The sequence below is a fragment of the Callithrix jacchus genome, chromosome 13 (assembly GCF_049354715.1).
Source record: "Callithrix jacchus isolate 240 chromosome 13, calJac240_pri, whole genome shotgun sequence".
NCBI classification, from domain to species: Eukaryota; Metazoa; Chordata; class Mammalia; order Primates; family Cebidae; genus Callithrix; species Callithrix jacchus.
Window position 1 is genome coordinate 104,522,014 of NC_133514.1, and position 20,381 is coordinate 104,542,394.

The 20,381-nt window shown below is 41.9% G+C and overlaps 1 protein-coding gene across 1 annotated transcript in view; it reads left to right on the forward strand.

The window, feature by feature from the left end:
• CDH20 (cadherin 20) overlaps nucleotides 1-19,120 on the forward strand; it is a 219,326-nt gene extending 200,206 nt beyond the window's left edge. The window contains exons 9-12 of the mRNA XM_002757253.6: nucleotides 2,170-2,291; nucleotides 8,170-8,287; nucleotides 13,058-13,309; nucleotides 17,534-19,120. Coding sequence (XP_002757299.1) covers nucleotides 2,170-2,291; nucleotides 8,170-8,287; nucleotides 13,058-13,309; nucleotides 17,534-18,039 — 998 coding nt within the window. The 3' untranslated portion in view covers nucleotides 18,040-19,120. The remainder of the gene's footprint in view (nucleotides 1-2,169; nucleotides 2,292-8,169; nucleotides 8,288-13,057; nucleotides 13,310-17,533) is intronic.
• The last annotated feature ends 1,261 nt before the right edge of the window (nucleotides 19,121-20,381 follow it).

The window sequence follows — 20,381 nt, forward strand, 5'->3', positions numbered from 1 at the left end:
TATTATCCCAAGCAGCTATGAGGAAAAGGGAAGATTCCTGAGAAATCTAAGGGGCTTTCAATCTTTAATATAATTGTGAATGTACCAAGAGTATAAAATATTATTGTGTGATGCCTCAAGTCTGTAATCCCAGCACTTTGGGAGGCCAAGGCGGGTGGATCACAAGGTCAAGAGATCGAGACCATCCTGGTCAACAAGGTGAAACCCTGTCTCTACTAAAAATACATAAAAAAAAAAAAATTAGCTGGGCATGGTGGCACGTGCCTGTAATCCCAGCTACTGAGGAGGCTGAGGCAGGAGAATTGCCTGAACCCAGGAGGTGGAGGTTGCGGTGAGCTGAGATCACGCCATTGCACTCCCGCCTGGGTAACAAGAGCGAAACTCCGTCTCAATTAAAAAAAAAAAAAAATATATATATATATATATATATATATATATATAATTGTATGAAAGGAAGCATTTATAACATATCACTTTCATTATACACACATATATATATCCATGCCCACAAGAATCTGAAACATCTTACAATAAAAGTTAATCAATATGCAAATTGATTAAAATAATAAACTTGTAAATGTAATGGAAGATTAATAAGAACTAGATTAATATATATTATAAACTTAATAAAAATTAGATTATACACTACTACATTCCATTTTTTTCATAATATTGGTGACAGTAAAGGCTTAGAAAAATGGCAGTCCCTAACCTATTGGCTATATAATTAACAGCCATTCAGGAGGGCAGTTTGGCAATATGTATTGAGAGTCTCCAAAATATTCATACTCCTTCTCTCAGGAATTCTACGGTCAATCATCATATTAAGAAAATAATGACAGATATCAACAAAGATTTATATGTGAAAATTTCCACTGCCATGGTATTTTAAAATAGGGAGAAAATGGAAATTACTTAAATGTCTACTAATAGGAGATTAAATAAATTATAGTACAACCTATAGTAAAATGACAGTATAATACAGAAATCAACACCCATGCTTTCAAAACATATTCAGTGACAAAGGATAGCCTTACCCTAAAATATTAATGTTCTGAATTTGATTTTTCTGTTTTGCTTAACTGTAACTTGTATGTCGGGGGAGGGTGTATAGCTCCAATTTTGGACACCCATGCTATATAATGTCACATATCTAATGGATGTCTCTGGTGGTAGGATTGTGAATCATATTCATCCTATGCTTTTTCTGGAATTTTCATCATTTGTTAGACAACTGTTCATTATAACACCACTGTTATAATGAAGAAATAAATGTTAATTTTGTTAGCACATTCTGGTAACCGAGCAATAGAAGTGTTTAGGGGGAAAACAATGGAACATAGATATTTGGGGGAAAGGAAAAAAGAAAAATATGATCCAGAAGAATAGTGCATTTTGGGATTTAGTAAAATTATTAACCAAGAGTAATTTCTGTCTCTTGCAATTTCTGTTTTGTCTCCTTGGTGTGGTGACCAAAACAGAAAAATACAGGAGGGGGACTGCCAGAGCTGTAAAATTGTCTCTGCATGGCAGTGCCAAGCAAAAGACACAGACCACAAAGACACAGTTCCCCGTAAGTGACTATGAGCAAGTTCTGTCTCAACCAAAGCTATGGATTGTGTGTGTTTGATTCTGTAATATCCTGTCCCTAAGCAGAAATAAATGTGTAGTGTTATCTTTATTCCAGTGAATAACTTGAAACCTTTGCAAATGTAATTCAAAGAACAGATGATTCCACAGGAATAAAACCAAGCAATGCCACACAGTATCCATCCAATTGGCAATGGGCTCTTTTAAAGCCCAGAATATAAAACTGACCTGCCTTTAATTCCAGAACTTGAAGTCTGAGCCAAATGAGAGGTTGAAAACCTCTTTTTAAGATTCATTTTTTGACACTGGCTCCCTTTGCCTCACCCTTCCCCTCACACTGCTGATAGCAAACGCTCACCAACACACACCTTGTTCTGTCCAAACTCCTCATGTCTGGCCACATTGTTAGTAGGCAACATAGGACCCTATGCTGTTGCCACCATCTCCAGGTACTTTCTCCTTTCAACACAGACTCACCAGGCAAATACCTACTTCTAGCAATGACCATTGCTCTTTTTTTTTTTTTTTTTTTTGGCATTACTAAACTCTCACGTTTGGTTTTCCTTGTGTTCTCTTTAGACAATCCCTCCCAGGTTGGAAGTGTTCCTGTTACAATCAAAGTCTTAGATGTGAATGACAACGCTCCAGAGTTCCCCAGATTCTATGAAGCTTTTGTCTGTGAGAACGCCAAGGCAGGACAGGTAAGGTGGCCTGTGGGTGGTACACCCTGTTAACCCCTAATGTTTGGAAACAATTGTTACAGATAACCAAGTTCACCATCAAAGCTATTTTGACTCCAGAAACCAACAGCTCACAAAACAGAGTCCCCAATTCCCCTATATCAGGCTTCAACCATTTATTTGTTAAGACAGCTATTTGAGATGAGGTGTGGTGGCTCATGCCTGTAAATCCAGCAGTTTTGGAGGCCATGGCAGGAAGATAGTCTGAGCGCGGGAGTTTGAGACCAGCCTGAGCAACATAGTGAGACCTCATCTCTTAAAAAGTAAAAAAACAAAAAGACAACTATTTGGAACTTACATTACCTTTTATGGCTTAAACAACACTTTGAGGGTGGCTTAATACACAGGATAGCTGCATAAGGTTTGTGCCCATCTGGAAACTGAATTGTGTCACACCAGTGGTGATGACATCTGCTCTGGGGCCTGAAAGTGTCAGGTAGACCAGGAAAAGGAGGAAAAGGCTGCTCTTTTTTGAGTGTGGTACCAATTCCTCAAAATATTTTGCATCAGGGCAAGGTTATTTTCTATATCTTTCCACCTCCCTTTTTTAACTTCTGGCAAGAAATACCTTATTTAGAGACTGCATGGCCTATCTCAGAATGCTGCCACCTAGAATGACCCACCCTCTCTTCTCCCTCAGTTAAAACATGCACTGTCTTAGTGCTGCTCCTGTCAGGTAAGTTTTGACAGGAAAGTAATCTGAAGGGACAAAGGTCTACTTATTTGAAATATAGCTTCATAATCTTCAGAGACATATTAGTATATTTAAAGTATGCCCTTAAACCTAACTGAATATTTAGCTGATGAGATTCTAAGTGAATAACAATTAGAATTCGAGAAACTCTGGAACTCCATCTGGAGTGCCCATGTAGTAATGCATGTGTCAGGCTGTTGCCTACCCTATAATTTGTCCGTCTATCTCCTCCATGCTGTTCCTGCTTTTTAAGATGCTTTCCTCCCCTGCCTATGACCCCAGCACCTGACAGATCCCCTAACAGTCTGCATTTACTCCCCTTCCCCACCCGAGTATATCCTGTGGTCCTATGGATGCTGCTGCTGGATCAAATGGATTGGGATGGTTTTAATATGAAAGCTGGGGAAGTACATGTTGATAAGGCCGGGGCTCATGTGTTGGTAATTCAGGCCTCTGACCGTAATCTAACTTTGCCTTCATGTAGTAGTCCGTTTTCACGTTGCTGATAAAGACATACCCAAGACTGGGTAATTTATCAAGAAAAAGAAGGTTAACGGACTCACAGTTCCATGTGGCTGGGGAGGACTCACAATCGTGGTGGAAGGTGAAGGGAACATCTTACTTAATGGCAGGCACGACAGAATGAGAGCCAAGTGAAAAGGGAAACCCCTTATAAACTATCAGCTCTCATGACACTTATTCACTATCATGAAAACAGTATGGGGGAAACCACCCCCATGATTAAATTATCTCCCATCGGGCCCTTCCCACAACATGTGGGAATTATGGGAGCACAATTCAAGATGAGATTTGTGTGGGGACAAAGCCAGACTATATCACTTCACTTCTCTCACTCCCTTGGAGCCGTACCTCCAGCACCTTGCTGCAGAGAGACTAGGTCTGCATAACCAAAACTTATGTCAGCACCCTGAACTCACCAAAGATGGATTCAACACATCTTTACCACTTACTTAGCCAAAGCAAAAAGTGATTTACATCCCTCAGGGGAAGAAAGATGTTCTATCATGATTCTGATCTAAATGTATCTATCAATCCTTGAAATTTGGTACAGTGGCCTATAGACCTCCTAAAAAATTTTTTTTCAACAAGTCTAGGATAATTCTCCTTCCACATCTAGTGAATTTCTAGTCTAGTAAGACCTGAAATATTATGCAGCTAATAAAAGTTACAACGTAGACTTTACAGCACAAGAAGTGATCCATGTTATTATAAGTAAAGAAAGGAGGTATAAAAACTACACATACATGTTTGCAGTTATGTAAAATTATGACTGCAAGTGAACAATGATTGAGAGGGAAGATGCAAAAATTGTATAGTTACTGTGCTAAGGTAGGTGAGTTTAAGTGAGGAGGTTTGGGTCTTTAATAATTTTGTTATATATTATAATAAAATATATATGTAATATAACTTTTGTTATACAATTATATGAATATTTTGTTATGAAGAAATAAGCTCATTTTAATCTATAATACAAGGAGGGTGATAAGTAGCACTGTAAACCCAAAATAAACCACTCCCTTTTAAAAGGCTTCAGAATAGGAGAAGTTACATTCTGCTGAGTGAAGAGCATTTTAACGCTCCCTCCTGTTGCTGTAGTCAGACAAACATAGTCCCCATTTCTAAAGCATCTTTTGATGGTCTGTTATATAGTGCTCTGAAGCACAGCTTATCTGCCACTTCAAGTTCAGTCTGTCCCATTTGTCACCTTTAGACCAAGGTACTGAAAATCCTACCCTTTGATCTGGGCTCTGGGAAATGTTTTGAAGATTTTTCAAAAGCATGCAGCATAGAGATACATCTGGCTCATCAAGAATCAGGCCTCCTTGTGTTTACGTTGGACACTGTCGTCGGCTTCACATCTGACAAGTCCAGATACATGCCTTTCTCTTAGTAAGCAGCCTTGAAGGAAGCTCATAAATCAGATAACATACTTGGTGATGGCCAAGGGAGGAATGAAACCATCTGAGCAGAATATTGCATGACAAGTGAGACTGAGGAAGAAATCTGACCTGCCAGGAGAGTAAAGAGGAGGAGAGCAGGCCATGTGCTCCCAACCCAGACCTAGTGATTTGTGTCTTCACTCACTCATGCTTTGAAGCCCTGTAACCAATCAGCTCTGTGCCTCAGGCCTCAATCTCACCAATATATACACAATACACAGGCCAGATGTTCTGAAAAACTTTCCCAACTATGTTTATCAAGTTATGTAAAATCATCTATGTATGACATGCCTCAAGAAATATGTTACTTCTATATGTGTTTGGCACTACAAGCAAGCTGAAAAGTTCTGGCTCTATCTCCAGGCAGGGATAGGACAGGAGGATAATCCTGGCATGCGAGCAGCACTGACATGAGGATCTCTGGTGGGCAACTTGATCTCCATGACTCTCCTGACCTTCACCTTCCTTGCATCTCCATTCCCCCTACTTTCAGGTTCAATAGTTGGTATCTCCAGGAGGCATACCATGAGATGGAGTTCCAGTATAAGGTGTTTACTAAGGAGGGCCCTTGGGGCCAGTACCTGTGGGAGGGAAGCGAAGGAAGCAGGACCGGGCAAAAGAAGTCCAGCTGCAATGCGGACTCACTAACTGCCTCATCTGACTTCTCAGAGAATTCCAGAACTAGAGTTTCCCCAATTTCAGTGGGATGGCCAGGCCTGTATACTATCACATTAATTAAGTCACTGGACGTCCAATGCCCTGGAAGGATGTGGTGACCGTGGGCATCTTAGTCAGTTTGTATTGCTACAAAGGATTACCTGAGGCTGAGTAATTAATAAAGAAAAGAGGTGCATTTGGCTCACCATTCTGCAGGCTCTACAAGAGGCATGGCGACAGCATCTGCCTCTAGGGAGGGCCTCAAGCTGCTTCCACACATGGAGGAAGGGGGAAGGAAGCTGACATGAGCAGATCACATGGCGAGAGGAAGCAAGGCAGGGAGGGGAAGGTGCCAGGCTCTTTGTACCAGCTAACACAGGAGCAAAGAAAGCAAGAACTCACTCATAACCAGGAGGACTGCACCAAGACATTCATCAGGGATGCACCTGGATGACCCCAACACCTCCTACCTAGGCCTCACCCCCAACACTGGGGACCAGATTTCAACATGAGATTTGGAGGGGTCAAATATACAAACCATAGGAGTGGGTAGGTGGCTCTCTGCAACTGGCAATCCCCAAAGGGACTGGTAGATGATGGCTGTGGGAAAAGTCCTTCATTGAAGGGGGATCTGAGCATCATGGTGTCCAAAACGCCCCCTGCTAGGAGCTCCCCCCACCCCTACCCCATTACTTAATCCTCAGCATATTGCGAGGGTAGCTTTACCTCCCCTACTTTACAGCTGAAGAAATACAAACTAAGCAAGCCCACCTGGGCCCTCAAACTGACCTTTGACATCTTGGTTCCTATGCTAGTAGGAGCATGGCTGGCTTTCAAATAGCAGGAGTGGCAAGTCTACAGGGCTGGTCCCAATATGGGTAGGAGTAGTCTGTGCTGTTTCTTGGTATAAGAGAAAACACATATGAAGGAGGCTGCCATTCGGTGCCTCTTCTGTATCCCCCTCAGCCTGCAGGCTACTGTTTACTGTTCCAGGCGTCTGTTTCACACAGGTTTCTTTAATAGCTTTTACATCATGGCCTCCATAGACTTCCTGCGACTTACTCCTTTGAAAAACACTACAGAAAAGGCAAAACTTGGCCAATGAGTCCGAGAAGAAACCAGCTGACCTCCTGCTCGCCGCCCCTGAGTTCTGCTTCTGACTATTCTGCATTTCCCACTCTAGGGATCCTGTGCTCTCTACCTTCGCTAGCTCTCCCTCCTGCCAACAAAATGTGACACCCTGTGACCCAGTCCCTCATGTCTGTTTTCTGTTAACCTGACGTGGCCAATGCCGATGTGTCACTTCCCTTCAGGTTATGGTCATTCTTAAATAGGGGCTTCTCAAGACAGTAATGTAGCCCTGAAATACTGGGCCAGTGATGAGGTTAAGCAGACAAAGTGAGAGCAAAATGTGGGGTCAAGCAGGACGTTGTGGCACCCAAGCCCTTTAGATTGCGTAGAAACAGCTGGTCGTGGTGGAAGAATATAAGTTATATTGCTGTCTAACCTCTGAGTATTTAGGTAACATTTATCCTATGCCTACTAACATACTCGAGCCCAACCATAAAGCAAAATTAAATCCTGAGGTGATAGCAGGGAGATTCTGCAGGGAAGTTTATTATAAAACGGGAAAGTTCCCTTATCCGTACCCCACACCCCTACGCCCCCATCCCTCAACCCCGGCCCCAGTAGGACAGGGGAGTGCGCTGCTGCTCAAACCTCTAAGGGGAGCAGGCAGATGAGCAAGTGCAGAAGCCTTGGGGAGTCCTTTTGGGCTCTGGCCCCACAGTGGTGTCTAGGGCTCCAGAAGCCCAAGTGGGCGGGTGTTACAGTGTGCTCTTTCAGCTATGCCATATTAGCTCAATAGACTCTCTGCCCTATCACAGGACAGAAAGCCAGTGTGACAGCCTGCGTTCTTGTCCATGTACTGGACAATCACACATGGGCTAGAAGGTTTAGTCCAGGGTATACTGAGTGGTGGAGGTGGCTCTCAGTGAGATGAATGGGGAGCCAGAAGTGGGGGATGGAGTAAGAAGGTGGTCTTCCCCTGGATTCAGGATGCCCAGTGGCCAGAATCTTTTCTGACTGTCCTGTGCTAAACTCCCCTCAGCATCCGTATCATTCTACCGGTGCTAGTCTGCCAGTGTCTCCCAGTGTCTGCTGGTGTGCTACTCTTCTCCTCTCAATATCCAGCTGCTTGTGTCTGTGCCTACTACTGTCTTGGGTTTTTATGGGTACAGAATGGTAGGTGTGGCAGCCAGAGTGGTCTTGGAAAACGTAACATTTGGGCCTGAAAACAGGAGTGCCTGTTCTTACTTAGGTCTGTGGACACAGGCCAGAGGGTGGAACCCTCCCCAGGGACCATGCCCTTCTCTCTCCAGCACTTCCCTGCTCCTCTCCCATATCAGTGATATCCTTCTTATTAGGTGAAACAACCCACCATCGCGTTTCCAGGTTTGGGATTTAACTGGGACCTGGTGCTTTTTCCTTTGGCTCCAACTCACCTGATTTCATGTCCCTTCCTCAGCTGATCCAGACAGTGAGTGCAGTGGACCACGATGACCCACTCAATGGCCAGCATTTCTACTACAGCTTGGCTCCTGAGGCTGCTAACAACCCCAACTTCACCATAAGGGACAACCAAGGTAAATCAGGTGGATAGTTGCTATCTATGCTTTTCTACAACATAGGCCGGCTACTTTGGGTTACTGTCTTATGCGAACAGTGTCAAAGGCTACCTGCTCCTTAACAGCAGGGAGGACTTTAATAATTCATGGTGTCTTTTTTTTTTTTTTTTTTTTTTGAGATGACATCTATGTTGGCCAGGTGGGTCTTGAACTCTTGGCCTCAAGCAATCCTCCTGTTTCAGTCTCCCAAAATGTTAGGATTACAGGTGTGAGCCACTCCACCCAGGCTCGCAGTGTCTTTTAAAGTTTTGTTTCAGAATACCAAACATAAATAACCCTTTGCCAACTCTAAAACACATTCAGTCAGTAAGTCGACAGATGTTTACCGAGTGCCTGTCCTGTGCTAGAAACACTGCAAAGCACAGAGGCAAAATCCTTCATTCCCACCAGCAGCAGCCCTATTAACATGTTCTGTAACAATGAGAGCATCTGAGAAATAAGAAAGTGACCTCGATTAAAAAGAAAAAAAACCTGGGGGAACATTTCTAAGCAGAGATCAAAGCAAGAAACAGTAAAAAGCTCTCCAAATAAAAAGGAGACAAAGGGTAAGTAAAAGAGATACCAAAGGGCAAATCCAGGACCATTGGCACTGAAACAGCTTTATTACTTTAGGATGATTCAGAGACACTTTCAGGTAGGCTTCCCTGCCCAGAAAATGCTCCCCACTATAGCTTTGATGGAATAGAATTCTAGACCCCTCTTTTGCAGCAAGCATTCAGATCAGCTAAGGGGCTCATGGACCCAGCACACTCTTATTTGGGCCCAGATGGGAAAAGGAAGGACTTTTGTTCTCTAGCTAGATGATTTGCTTCAAAAGAATAAAAAAGGTCAGGACAATGGAAAAAATAAGTTAAACTGTCAAATGAACCTCATCTGTTGTTAACTCTGCTGCCAGCTAGCCATCTGACCCTGGGAAGGTCATCACTTCTCCAGACTGCAATAGCCTCATTTTCATTCCAGTTCTAAAATATGAATTGCCACTTTGTAAAACTCTAAGCAAAGGGTAACAAAAAGTCATGATTAGGTTAGGCACACCTGGCTTTAGTCTCAAACATCAATTATTTGAGATGAAAAGTATTACTTCAACCCCACATGACAGTTTTCTGCTGTAAAAATTGAGAATCTCAAAACTGTTTTCTTCTAAATTGGAACACATTCTTCTAAGTCATGCCTTCAACCTCCTACATGTCATCATAAAACCACTATAAAATTCTGGAAGGAATGGCAATATGAATTATAAAGGCAGAAATACTTCAATTAAATATCCTGAAGTTTTTATTGAGTCAAAATTTTGAACTATTCATTTATCTGCTTCATAGGGAAACTATTTCTGCAAAAAGTGGTTTCAGCTTCCATAGGACTGTTTTACAAAGGCAACCCTGGGGGAAAAAATAACCCATTATAACACATTATATTTTTTCTTTAACTGTTCAGCTAAGCCATCACTCTAATGAGTGAAACAAAATGCAGCAAAATGAAAATTTCTTAAAGATGACTTCGGGAACCAATTTATGGAACCAATTCCTTAAAAAGATGGGCCACTGGCACAGGACGACTATAATAAGATGTAACTCATCTCTTGGAAGGTTTCCCAAAACAGAAGTCAGCACATCTTCAACAGAAAGCATGAACTCTTAATCTCCAAATGACAACTTATCCCATGAGTATCCTTTACTGAGGCTCATTTAAAAACTGACCAAGTCTAGGCACAGTGGCTCATGCCTGTTACCCCAACACTTTGGGAGGCTGAGGGAAGAGAAATGCTTGATATCAAGCTCTCAAGACCAGCCTGGGCAACACAGCAAGACCCCATCTCTGCAGAACATTTTTAAAAAATTAGCCAGGCATGGTGGCACATATTTGTTGTCCCAGCTAGTTGGGAACCTGAGGCAGATGATCACTTGAGGCCAGGAGTTTGAGATCAGCCTGGACAACACAGCAAGACCCCATCTCTACCAATTTTTTTTTTAATTAGCCTGTAGTCCCAGCTACTTGAGAGACTGAAGTGAGAGGATCACTTGAGCCCAGGAGTTCAAGGCTGAAGTGAGCTATGGTCAAACCACTGTACTCCAGCCTGGGTGACAGAGAAAGATCCTGTCTCTAAAAAAACCCAACACAACAAAAACTGACTAATATCTTACAGGGCAGATCTTCTGTCAACTACCTCTGTTCCCATGCCTGAAACATGATGTCCTTTTATGAACACAACAGGGCACTATCTCAAGTAAAGTCTTTTTTTACTTTTTAGCGCCAAACATTATGAAAATAATTATGTGCATACAGTACTTTACAGTTTCAAAAGTATTGTCCCATACCTTATTTGATATTTACAATAATTCTGTGAGGCTTTAAGGAAGTTATTAATCCCTCTGATTCTTATTGTCCCATCTGATGGATGAGAAAAGTAAGCAAATGGCCCAAAACCAAAGAGTCAATAAGCATTAAAATTGGGACTAGAAATTGGGTCCTGTTTTACTACAGCCCCCCCACCACAATGCCCCCTGCCCCTCCACACACAAAGTGTTCTGTGTCACCTTAGGAAAAAATGTTGTTTCCAAGTTAAGTTATTAAAGCCCTAATTATCACATTCAACAAAAATTTTCCAAGTGGCTACTATAGGCCAGGCTGCTTCCAGCACTGGACTTAGCAATGTGATGCTCTGATATTTCTCTCCAATCTTAAATAATTCTTAAATGTAGAAACATGTATGTCATAGATATAATACTTTCATGAATTTCAGCTCTAGACAGTCTTTCTAAAAGTCTTATGACCTCACCTGGATTAAACCAAAGAATTTTAAAAAATAGTTCTCATTATAGAGAAACATTTGATTTCTGAAAAGAAAAACAATTAAAACTACAAAGTGGAATCAGCAGTACTTAGCTATTAAGTATGGAAAACAGAAAGGTGTGGGGTTGTGTGGTAGGCAGAAATATGAATATAATCCTCAGGTCGGCATCCTTTCTCTTCGGAGAAGAAAGAAGTAGCTTCTATCAAAGAGATTATGCTTATCTGAGTATTTTTTGAAAATTAATGTTACTAAACTAAATAAGCAGTTATATATAGCACAATGGAAGGTATGCATGTTTTGGAGACAGAGAGACCAAAGTTCAAATCCCAGCTCTGCTACTAACTAGGTTAGTGACTTCAAACAAATTATAAAATCATTCTAGGCCTTACTTCTATTTCTGAAAAGGAGTAAGATTATTACTGTCTCACCAGATTGTGAAGACAGAATGAGATACTGCATGCAAAGTGCAGGTACATGGCACAGGAGCCTTTAGGAACAAGAGCTGTTAGCATAAAAGGCGGGGGGGAGGAGGAAAAGTTAATTAAGGGGTAATGTTAGTCAGAATAGCCCAAGTTATGCTATAGGAACTACCACCACATATCTCAGTGGCTTAGCACAACTACAGTTAATTTCTTGCTCACTACAGCCTACTGTGAGTCTGAGCTCAGTGTCCCAGGCTGCCCGGCTCTGCATTTCACACCCTGTGGTTCTTTTGTCTGTAACTACAGCAAGGAAAGAGCATGAAGACTCACACATCAGCTCATACAGACTTCTGCCTAGAAGGATCACAAGTCACTATTGCTCATCAACTAAAGCAAATGACACAGATATATCCATATTTAAGAGCACAGAAAACTATAATCCTTTATTTCTGTGTTCAAAAAGGGAAGAAGAACCAAAAATATTGATGATCACTAATAATGTTTACTTTGGTTAGGCTCTCAGAATTTTTGGTGATGTTCTAGGCTCTTTCCTATGAACTATGAAACACATCCACAGCTTTGAAAATCACTTCTTGTATGTCCTACCACATCTCTCAATTTTTCCTCTGCAGAAAATAATCTGAGCTTTGCAAAAGTATATCCACTTTCGAATTCAAACCTACTCCAGGAAACTAGAGAACACAGATTTTAGAAAGGAAAAACTCCGTAACACAATATATGAATATAAATGTAAACACACACACGCACACACCCTAACTTTGTAGAAACACATCCAATAATTTGACTAATCCTCTTTAAAACTGGAGGAAAGATTTCTAGTATTGATCAGGAACAAATTTTCACCAAGTTCATATTAACTGCTTCAAGTTAGAGCACCAACTCAGGAGAAATAACAAGGTACGTCATGTGATTAGGGGATTTCGAATAAGCTTCTACTAAATAAGCAGGTTCTTTAGGAAACACAGAAGGAGTTGGTGCTTGCATTTCAGAGACATAAAATAAAACAGTAAAAGACGTGAATTCCAGCCAAAGTGGCAAAAATAAGCAATCTGCCACAGCCACATGGGTTCCTCAGCATTCTTTTCCTGGAGGCACAAAGCAGCAACGGGGCCTTGGCAAGCTGCTGAGCAGGAACAAACAGGGACCACAAGTCACCAGTGATTGTTCATTTCTGTCAAGCTTTCCCAGGGACATTTTTGTTAGATCTGAAGTCTGACAGTTTGCCTTGGGCACTTTATGTCACAAAGGGTAAAACAGACTCAAAAAACAGGCTTTCTCTTCTAGGCCTCAGGGTTTTGCCTAAAAGGAAGCAAAAAGCGTGGTTTCTGAATCCAAATGCTGATCCAGGCAAACCTGCCATGGCTGACCAGCACCAGGGAATATTTGACTACCCTCTTTCCTTCCTGCACCCTGCCCCTGCCCTCTTGCTTTCCTCATGCCAAGAAATTAATTCATCTTCCCTTTTCCAATCCTGAAACCCCTTGCTTCTTTCAGATAACACAGCCCGGATTCTAACCAGGAGGTCTGGCTTCCGGCAGCAGGAGCAGAGTGTCTTTTACCTGCCCATTCTGATAGCAGATAGCGGGCAGCCCGTGCTGAGCAGCACAGGCACATTGACCATCCAAGTGTGCAGCTGTGATGACGACGGCCACGTCATGTCCTGCAGCCCAGAGGCCTACATGCTCCCAGTCAGTTTGAGCCGGGGTGCCCTCATTGCCATCCTGGCCTGCATCTTCGTCCTCTTAGGTGAGTAAGGGGCTGCTTTCCCTTCTATGGAGTTCTGCCAGTGCCTACTCAGACATCGGTTCATTACCATCCTGACATAGCTATTCAGAACTGGTCTTCCATACCTTGCTTACTGAAAAGGTGATACAGTGAGGCTGCAAAAAAAAAAAAAAAAAAAAGTAAAGAAACTGAGGACAGTCCCTTCTTCAAGGTGGCTTTGGCAAGATCAATGCGCATATATTTATAAAGCATCTACTATGAGTTGGGGATTAATAAAACAGACATATCCTGGCCTTCCTGAGTTTATTTCAGAACAAAGAAAGTTCATTCTGACATCATAGAACCAAAATTACAATTTTGGACAGGATTTGATGATCACCTCTTCTAACCCCTTTGTTTAAGTAGTAGCTAAGTCACAAAAGGGTAAGTGACAGTCTAAAAACGAAAGTGAGAGGCAGAGTCAGGGCTGAAATGCAGGCAGGCCATACACTGGGCACCCCTGTGTCTCAGAAGCACTGCCTTTCTCCTAAACGCTCATCTCCTGATTCTGGAGGTGGTATTACAGGGAAGGAAAGAGGGACAAGGTATCTTGGGTGGACAGGTGACAGGGATAGATGCCATTTCAAATAGAATAGTCATGGAATCCCTCACTGATTAAGACCTTTGAGCAGAGAGCTAAAGGAATTGAGGGTGTAAACCACACAGATTTCTGGGGAATAAGCTGTCTGGGGTGATTCGTACCCTTCCCAGGCACCATGACTATCTAACCAGGAACAGTGACTAAGCAGGGTCAGTTTGCCTCTGCTGAGGAAATAAAGACATACTAGGAGTCAGAGAGCACTTAAGGAATCCTTCCTTCCTCCTCTCAAGTCATACTACAAGGCAGCTCCACAACCCGCTTGTACATAAGAGCATCCTTGCAATTGTTTTCTAATTCCACACTCAAAAACAGACAAAACACCTAAACCAATTCTTGCAACCAAGAAAATATCTGTATGTATATCTTTGCTCTTATTGAACTAATCTATAGCATATATGTCTTGCTTAGAGAAACACAGATTTAGTAGATACTAGTTTTATTCAATATAAAAGAAATCCGAGTTTTCTGAGGGGAAAAAAGTAAAGCCCTGAGGACTGAAAGTAGAATAGATGTGTAGATATTCACATACACCCCTGATCCTAAGCTCACCTGTATACCAAGAGACAGTCAGACCAAAGAATGAAATTCTGTGTAAAATGTCAGCTCTTGATTGACTTTCTAGGTAGGTCTGTGGAATGTGCTTCTCAAAACACACTTAAAAATACAACATGCAGTTTAATTTTGTTATTTTAGGTCAGCCCTATACCAAGAGAGAAACAGTATAAATAAGAAACCTTTCTAAGTTCTTGGATCCCTGTATCAGAGAAAATTGTTACAGTTTCTGGTCCCAGACTGTACTGACAAGTAAACCCTCCCTGCAATTCCTTGAGTTTCCATAAGGTGGCATTGGGAGTCCTTGAGTGCAGAACTGGACAACCTGCAAGAGGCCTTTACAAAAACTTATTCCTGGGAGAAATTTCCAGACTGGCTGTCCTTCCTTCTATTTTTGGAAAATGTCGAAGTTAAAAGTTCATCCTGCCCCACAAAAAGCCATCATTACAGAAATACTGATTTAAAGAGACTGGCTTGGAGTGGCTCTCAAGTTAAAATGGTGTGTAAGGGACAATTTATTTTATCCCTACCACACCCATGATGATGTCTTGTCTTTTGAACTGTACAGAAAAAGTAAACAGTTTTCAGGAGCTAAACTGAGCAGAGCTGTCATAAAATCCTCAGCTTTAAGTATGCTTACTTCTAAGAGTACACATCCTGTATTAAAAATAATTCATGAAACTATAAGATTTGAGTTGCATTTGTCGACAAAATACTATATTTTACAGACAACTAAATAAATTAATTCTGACTTGGTGGGGTTTTTTTCATGTCTCAAATCTATATCTAGTTCCTAGAAAGTCTCATAAGCTCTAGGCAACATGCCTATAGTATACAAAATATAAACCATCCCTAGAACTGAATCTCTTCCGTCAGAGAAGACTCAGCTGAATAAGGCCATTTTCCTCAAAATCTGATTTTCAAGGCATTATGTAATATTTTTTATTTAAATTAGATTACCTAAAAAAAGAGACATGTGCCAATCTTTATTTTTCAAGAGATGGACTAGTTCTATATAAACTGCCTAATTTTCCATGACCACCAGAATTCTCTCCAGCAGGTACTCAAAAGACTTCCAATTTTGCTTCCTAGCATTTTCCGAAATACTGCCCCTGCCACTTCAAGGTCACCTGTGTGAAGCCCTTCCCAGCCTTCCAAGTAAAATTCACTGGCCCTGCCTCTCTATACTCTCCTGCTGACACTTGTGCCTCTAATAGCCCTTATCACTATCTGACTTGCATTAATCATTAGCATCCACAATCTCCTTAGATTACTAGCTCTCAAGAGCAGAAACCATGTCATACTCAATACTGTTTCCCCATTGCTTAGCACAGAGCCTTAAAAATATTTGAGCTTAGTAACTTCACTGAATACTGCAAACACAGCATGTTCACTTTGAATCTCACATCTCCAGTCTGCATCAATCCAAATCACATTCCAAGCTTTCATGCTCAATTCAAGCCCTCACTTCCTTAGAGTCCTATTAGTCTCTTTCTGTAGGAATCCCACAGTCCTTTCAGTCCTTACTTTGTATTTTCGCACACAGAGAAAATATACACGGGCATATCATCATTTCTTTCCCGTGTATGTTTTATCACCAAAGCTATCCAGGAAAATATTATGTATTATGTCATTAATTGCAATTTATAAAAAAGCACATCTACATTCAAAAAAATTTAAAATCATTGTTGTGAGCTTTATTAGTAAGTCTGTAATCTTTTACTGCATGTATGAATGTACTCCACTTTTTCCCCTTGGATAAACTGGGATCTTATTTTGCAGTGCTGTCAAATTGTCACTGTTCACCGGCTGTAACAAAGCACACCAGGAAAAAAAATCAATAGCAGCTCTACAGCTAAAACCTCAAAACACTTCCTGGAAAACGTTTTCAGTAAGGGAGATAAACAACTCAATGGGATTATCTCTATCTCGCCTTTAAACCCTGGCGAACACATTCTAGTGGGGGAAAAATGCGTTTGTTGGGATAAAATTTTATCCATACCTGCAAGGGCACATCTAACAGCGTGGTGTTTCTTTGATAACATGATGAATTATATAAAATGTCACCGCTCATTCTCTCCCTTCCATAAACACCGCTGGGTCCAGAAAGCCACAACCACCTCTCTAATGAAAGGCTTCTCTGAGGAACCTGAGTTTATTGGACCCCAGGGATCATTAATGTTCTCTTGTTTCTTAGCCGTAAAAAAGATTACAACTTTGGCCCATACTTAGAATGTGTGTCTCTATGTATATTAAGATATGATTATATACAGAGTAGAAGCCTATTAAGATGCTAATATAAGGAAGCAGAATTCCACCTACATAATAAGACCTCCACATTATAAGAGAAGATGTGTATTTATCATCATATAAACAGAGCACAGGATCTGGTCCTTTGTGTATCTTGCTCCATAGCAGGCCTTTGTGCTTTGTTAATAGGATTTTTAAATTGGCTGTTGGTTATAGACACACACATTTACAAAACAGCAACTTGATATTAAGAGACCATATGCAACTTTTTCTAATTAAACCATCTGAAGAAATCGGGGCTTCACTGTCCACAACCTGACTGGCAGAAAGAGAACAAGGTCGACTTAAATTAGAATGCCCCGAGGTTTCAGATATCCAAAGCTGTCTCAGTAGCTCTTCCCCCATCCTTGGTGAATCAAGACTTTTTTTTTTTTTTTCTTTTTGAGACGGAGGTTCGCTCTTGTTGTCCTGGCTGGAGTGCAATGGCGCGATCTCAGCTCACCAAAACCTCCGCCTCCCGTATTCAAGTGATTCTCCCACCTCAGCCTCCCAAGAAGCTGGGATAACAGGCACGTGCCACCACGCCCAGCTAATTTTGTATTTTTAGTAGAGATGGGGTTTCTTCACATGGGTGAGGGTGGTCACTAACTCCCGACCTTGGGTGATTCACCCGCCTCAGCCTCCCAAAGCGCGGGGATTACAGGCATGAGCCACCACGCCCGGCTGAATCAAGACGATTTCTAGTCACCGCACACATAGCCCCGTCTACTGGATAAACAGTTTCTCTTTCTTTTTCCTGGCAGTGCTGGTGTTGCTCATTTTGTCCATGAGGCGGCACCGGAAACAACCATACATCATCGACGACGACGAAAACATCCACGAGAACATCGTCCGCTATGACGACGAGGGCGGCGGCGAGGAGGACACCGAGGCCTTCGACATTGCGGCCATGTGGAACCCCCGGGAGGCACAGGCAGGGGCCGCCCCCAAGACGCGGCAGGACATGCTGCCCGAGATCGAGAGCCTCTCCCGCTACGTGCCTCAGACGTGCGCCGTCAACAGCACTGTCCACAGCTATGTGCTGGCCAAGCTCTACGAGGCCGACATGGACCTGTGGGCACCGCCCTTCGACTCCCTTCAGACGTACATGTTCGAGGGGGACGGCTCTGTGGCAGGGTCGCTGAGTTCCCTGCAGTCAGCCACGTCGGACTCGGAACAGAGCTTCGACTTCCTGACGGACTGGGGGCCCCGCTTCCGGAAGTTGGCCGAGCTCTACGGGGCGTCGGAGGGGCCCGCGCCACTGTGGTGACGGAAGCCGAGAGGCAGGTGCGTGTCCCAATCCAGACGTTCTCCGCGGGTGCTTCGCGGACAAGGTGCAGCCGACCGCACGAGCAATACTGTGCTGGAGAGTGAGAATGGCGGTGAGCAGGCGAACAGAGCTCTCTCTGGATCAGCTTTACTTGGTTAGATTAAGTTAAATAAGCAAAAGGAAACCCAGGAAGAAGAGGGGAGAGTCTTGGATTACCTTTTTTCTTTTTTGATGTGTCTAACGCTGTGTGCAAAGGCTTGGAGTCCAAGGTGTTATGGTAGGGGTGGCTTTTCTCTGCCATTCGCCAAGGCCTTTGTCACTTTTCCACCACAGAAAGGCTCTGGCCTTGGATACAGAGATGCCAATTGAAAGCAGAAAGTTCTCCTCTCATATCTGTTTTTTTATCTTATCTTATTCTCCTTTTAAGAGTTTTGCTGGCTCATCAAACCACAGAAACCAACCCACAAGAAAGAACAGAAAACTTGCTATTCAGTGAAATTAACCTACTTGTTCTGGGATGGATGGAATTTCTTGTAACCCTTTTGAGACAAGGTTAAGACTGAATCAGCCTTGCATGGGGGTAGATGGGTGGGAGGGTGGCTGAAGGAAGAGACACTGACTTTATGCCCAAGTTTAGTGGCTGAACCAAGAGGTGTTGGCATTACAGCTCATCCAATGCCATCAAGTTCGAGTGCTCGTGTTTCCTCTCAGCTCTTTAACTGTGCCCCTGCAAAATTGTTCAGAATGAAACCAGAAAAATCTGCCTCTTTTGCACTGTAGATGTCTCTTCCATGTGCCAAATGTGGAGATTAGATGCTACAAATGAAAGCCAAATAAAAAGAAATATCTGATAAAAGCATGGGTTAGAGGGCTTTCCTAATCTGTGTGAGGTCAATCCAAGGGATGTTTACATACTGTAGATAACCTACTTGAACAAAAATCAGTATTATAGAGAATAAATGGATGTAAGAAAATTACATGTACAAGTTTTGTATATTTGTTAATAATTTGGTAATAAATATGATGTACTGAACCTCAGTACCTTAGCACTTCTTTTAATAAAAGTTAAATAGAAGGAAAAGTCTATTGAGAATTTGTTTAATTGCTGAACAGGTAGAAGATGACTTTGTAATACTGATCTAGCCTCAGGTTCCAAGGGTTGGGGCTGATTCGTAAGGCAAAAGCAATGCAAAGAAGTGTGACTTTGCATTCTATTTCAGTCGCTAATCATATGAACATTATGGTTCAAACTGTTAAGCTTTTAGTGAACACTCCATTTCCTCATCTCTGAAAAGAGCAAAGGGTGGTTTGGTAATATCAACGATACAATGGAGAATTTAGCCCGTTTTTCATTTTGCAAAAGGTTATTACACATAGCCACCAATGAGGCAGGCTACCGTGCAGCTTACATCTCCATTTCATTGGCAAATTGAGCTCACAGATAGCTGAGACCATATTTTATTCATCTTTCCTTTTACTACAATGACTAGCATACTCCTCTGCACAGAGTAGTAGCTTAACACATACTTCATGGCTACATGACAGGAGGGAATCTCTTTATTTGACATTTTATTACTAAAGAATATTTTACACAATTATCTTTACAATTGAGGCTAAATTGTGAACAAAATCACTTTCTGAGAGCCTTGGTTATAGCAAGAGTTCTCAAATTTTAACTTATCAGAATCACCTGAAGAAATTGTTAAACTACCTCACCCCCAGAATTTCTGATTCAGTCGATTTGGGGCAGTTTGTATTTTTAACATATTCCCAGGAGATGCTGATGCTGCTGGTCCAGAAACCATATTTTGAAAACCTCTGGTATGTAGTTGCTCACTTTCTAACATACGAAGATTAAACTATAACCCATCTGCATTGGGTCTCATCTTCTTGCAGAGTGGTGTTGTGAATCGTTTTCTCCAGTAAAACAATAACAGTTTACAGAAATGTATGAGAAAATTAATGAGGGCCTGGGAGCCAGCAGGATGTGCTTTTTTGCATATTACACATTACATGGTACCATTACATGGTACATTAACAGCCACCAAATTCTCTTCAGCCTTCAGCATGCTAACCCTTTCTTCCCGTGAAAGGCAGGCAGCTCTCACACATCCTCTTCAAGGATAGAGTGCAATGTAAAAATGAATACACTTAACAAAGCAAAAAAAAAAAAAAAAAGCATGGACTTGAGTCCAAACTAGGCTTTACAATATACCAATTATATGCATGTGGGCAAATCAACCTATATAACATTCTTCCTTCCTACCACAGCCTTGAGGATAATTTTGTGAGTATTTCACTTTGTATTGCTTGTGTTACAACTGAGAACAGCTGTTATCCTA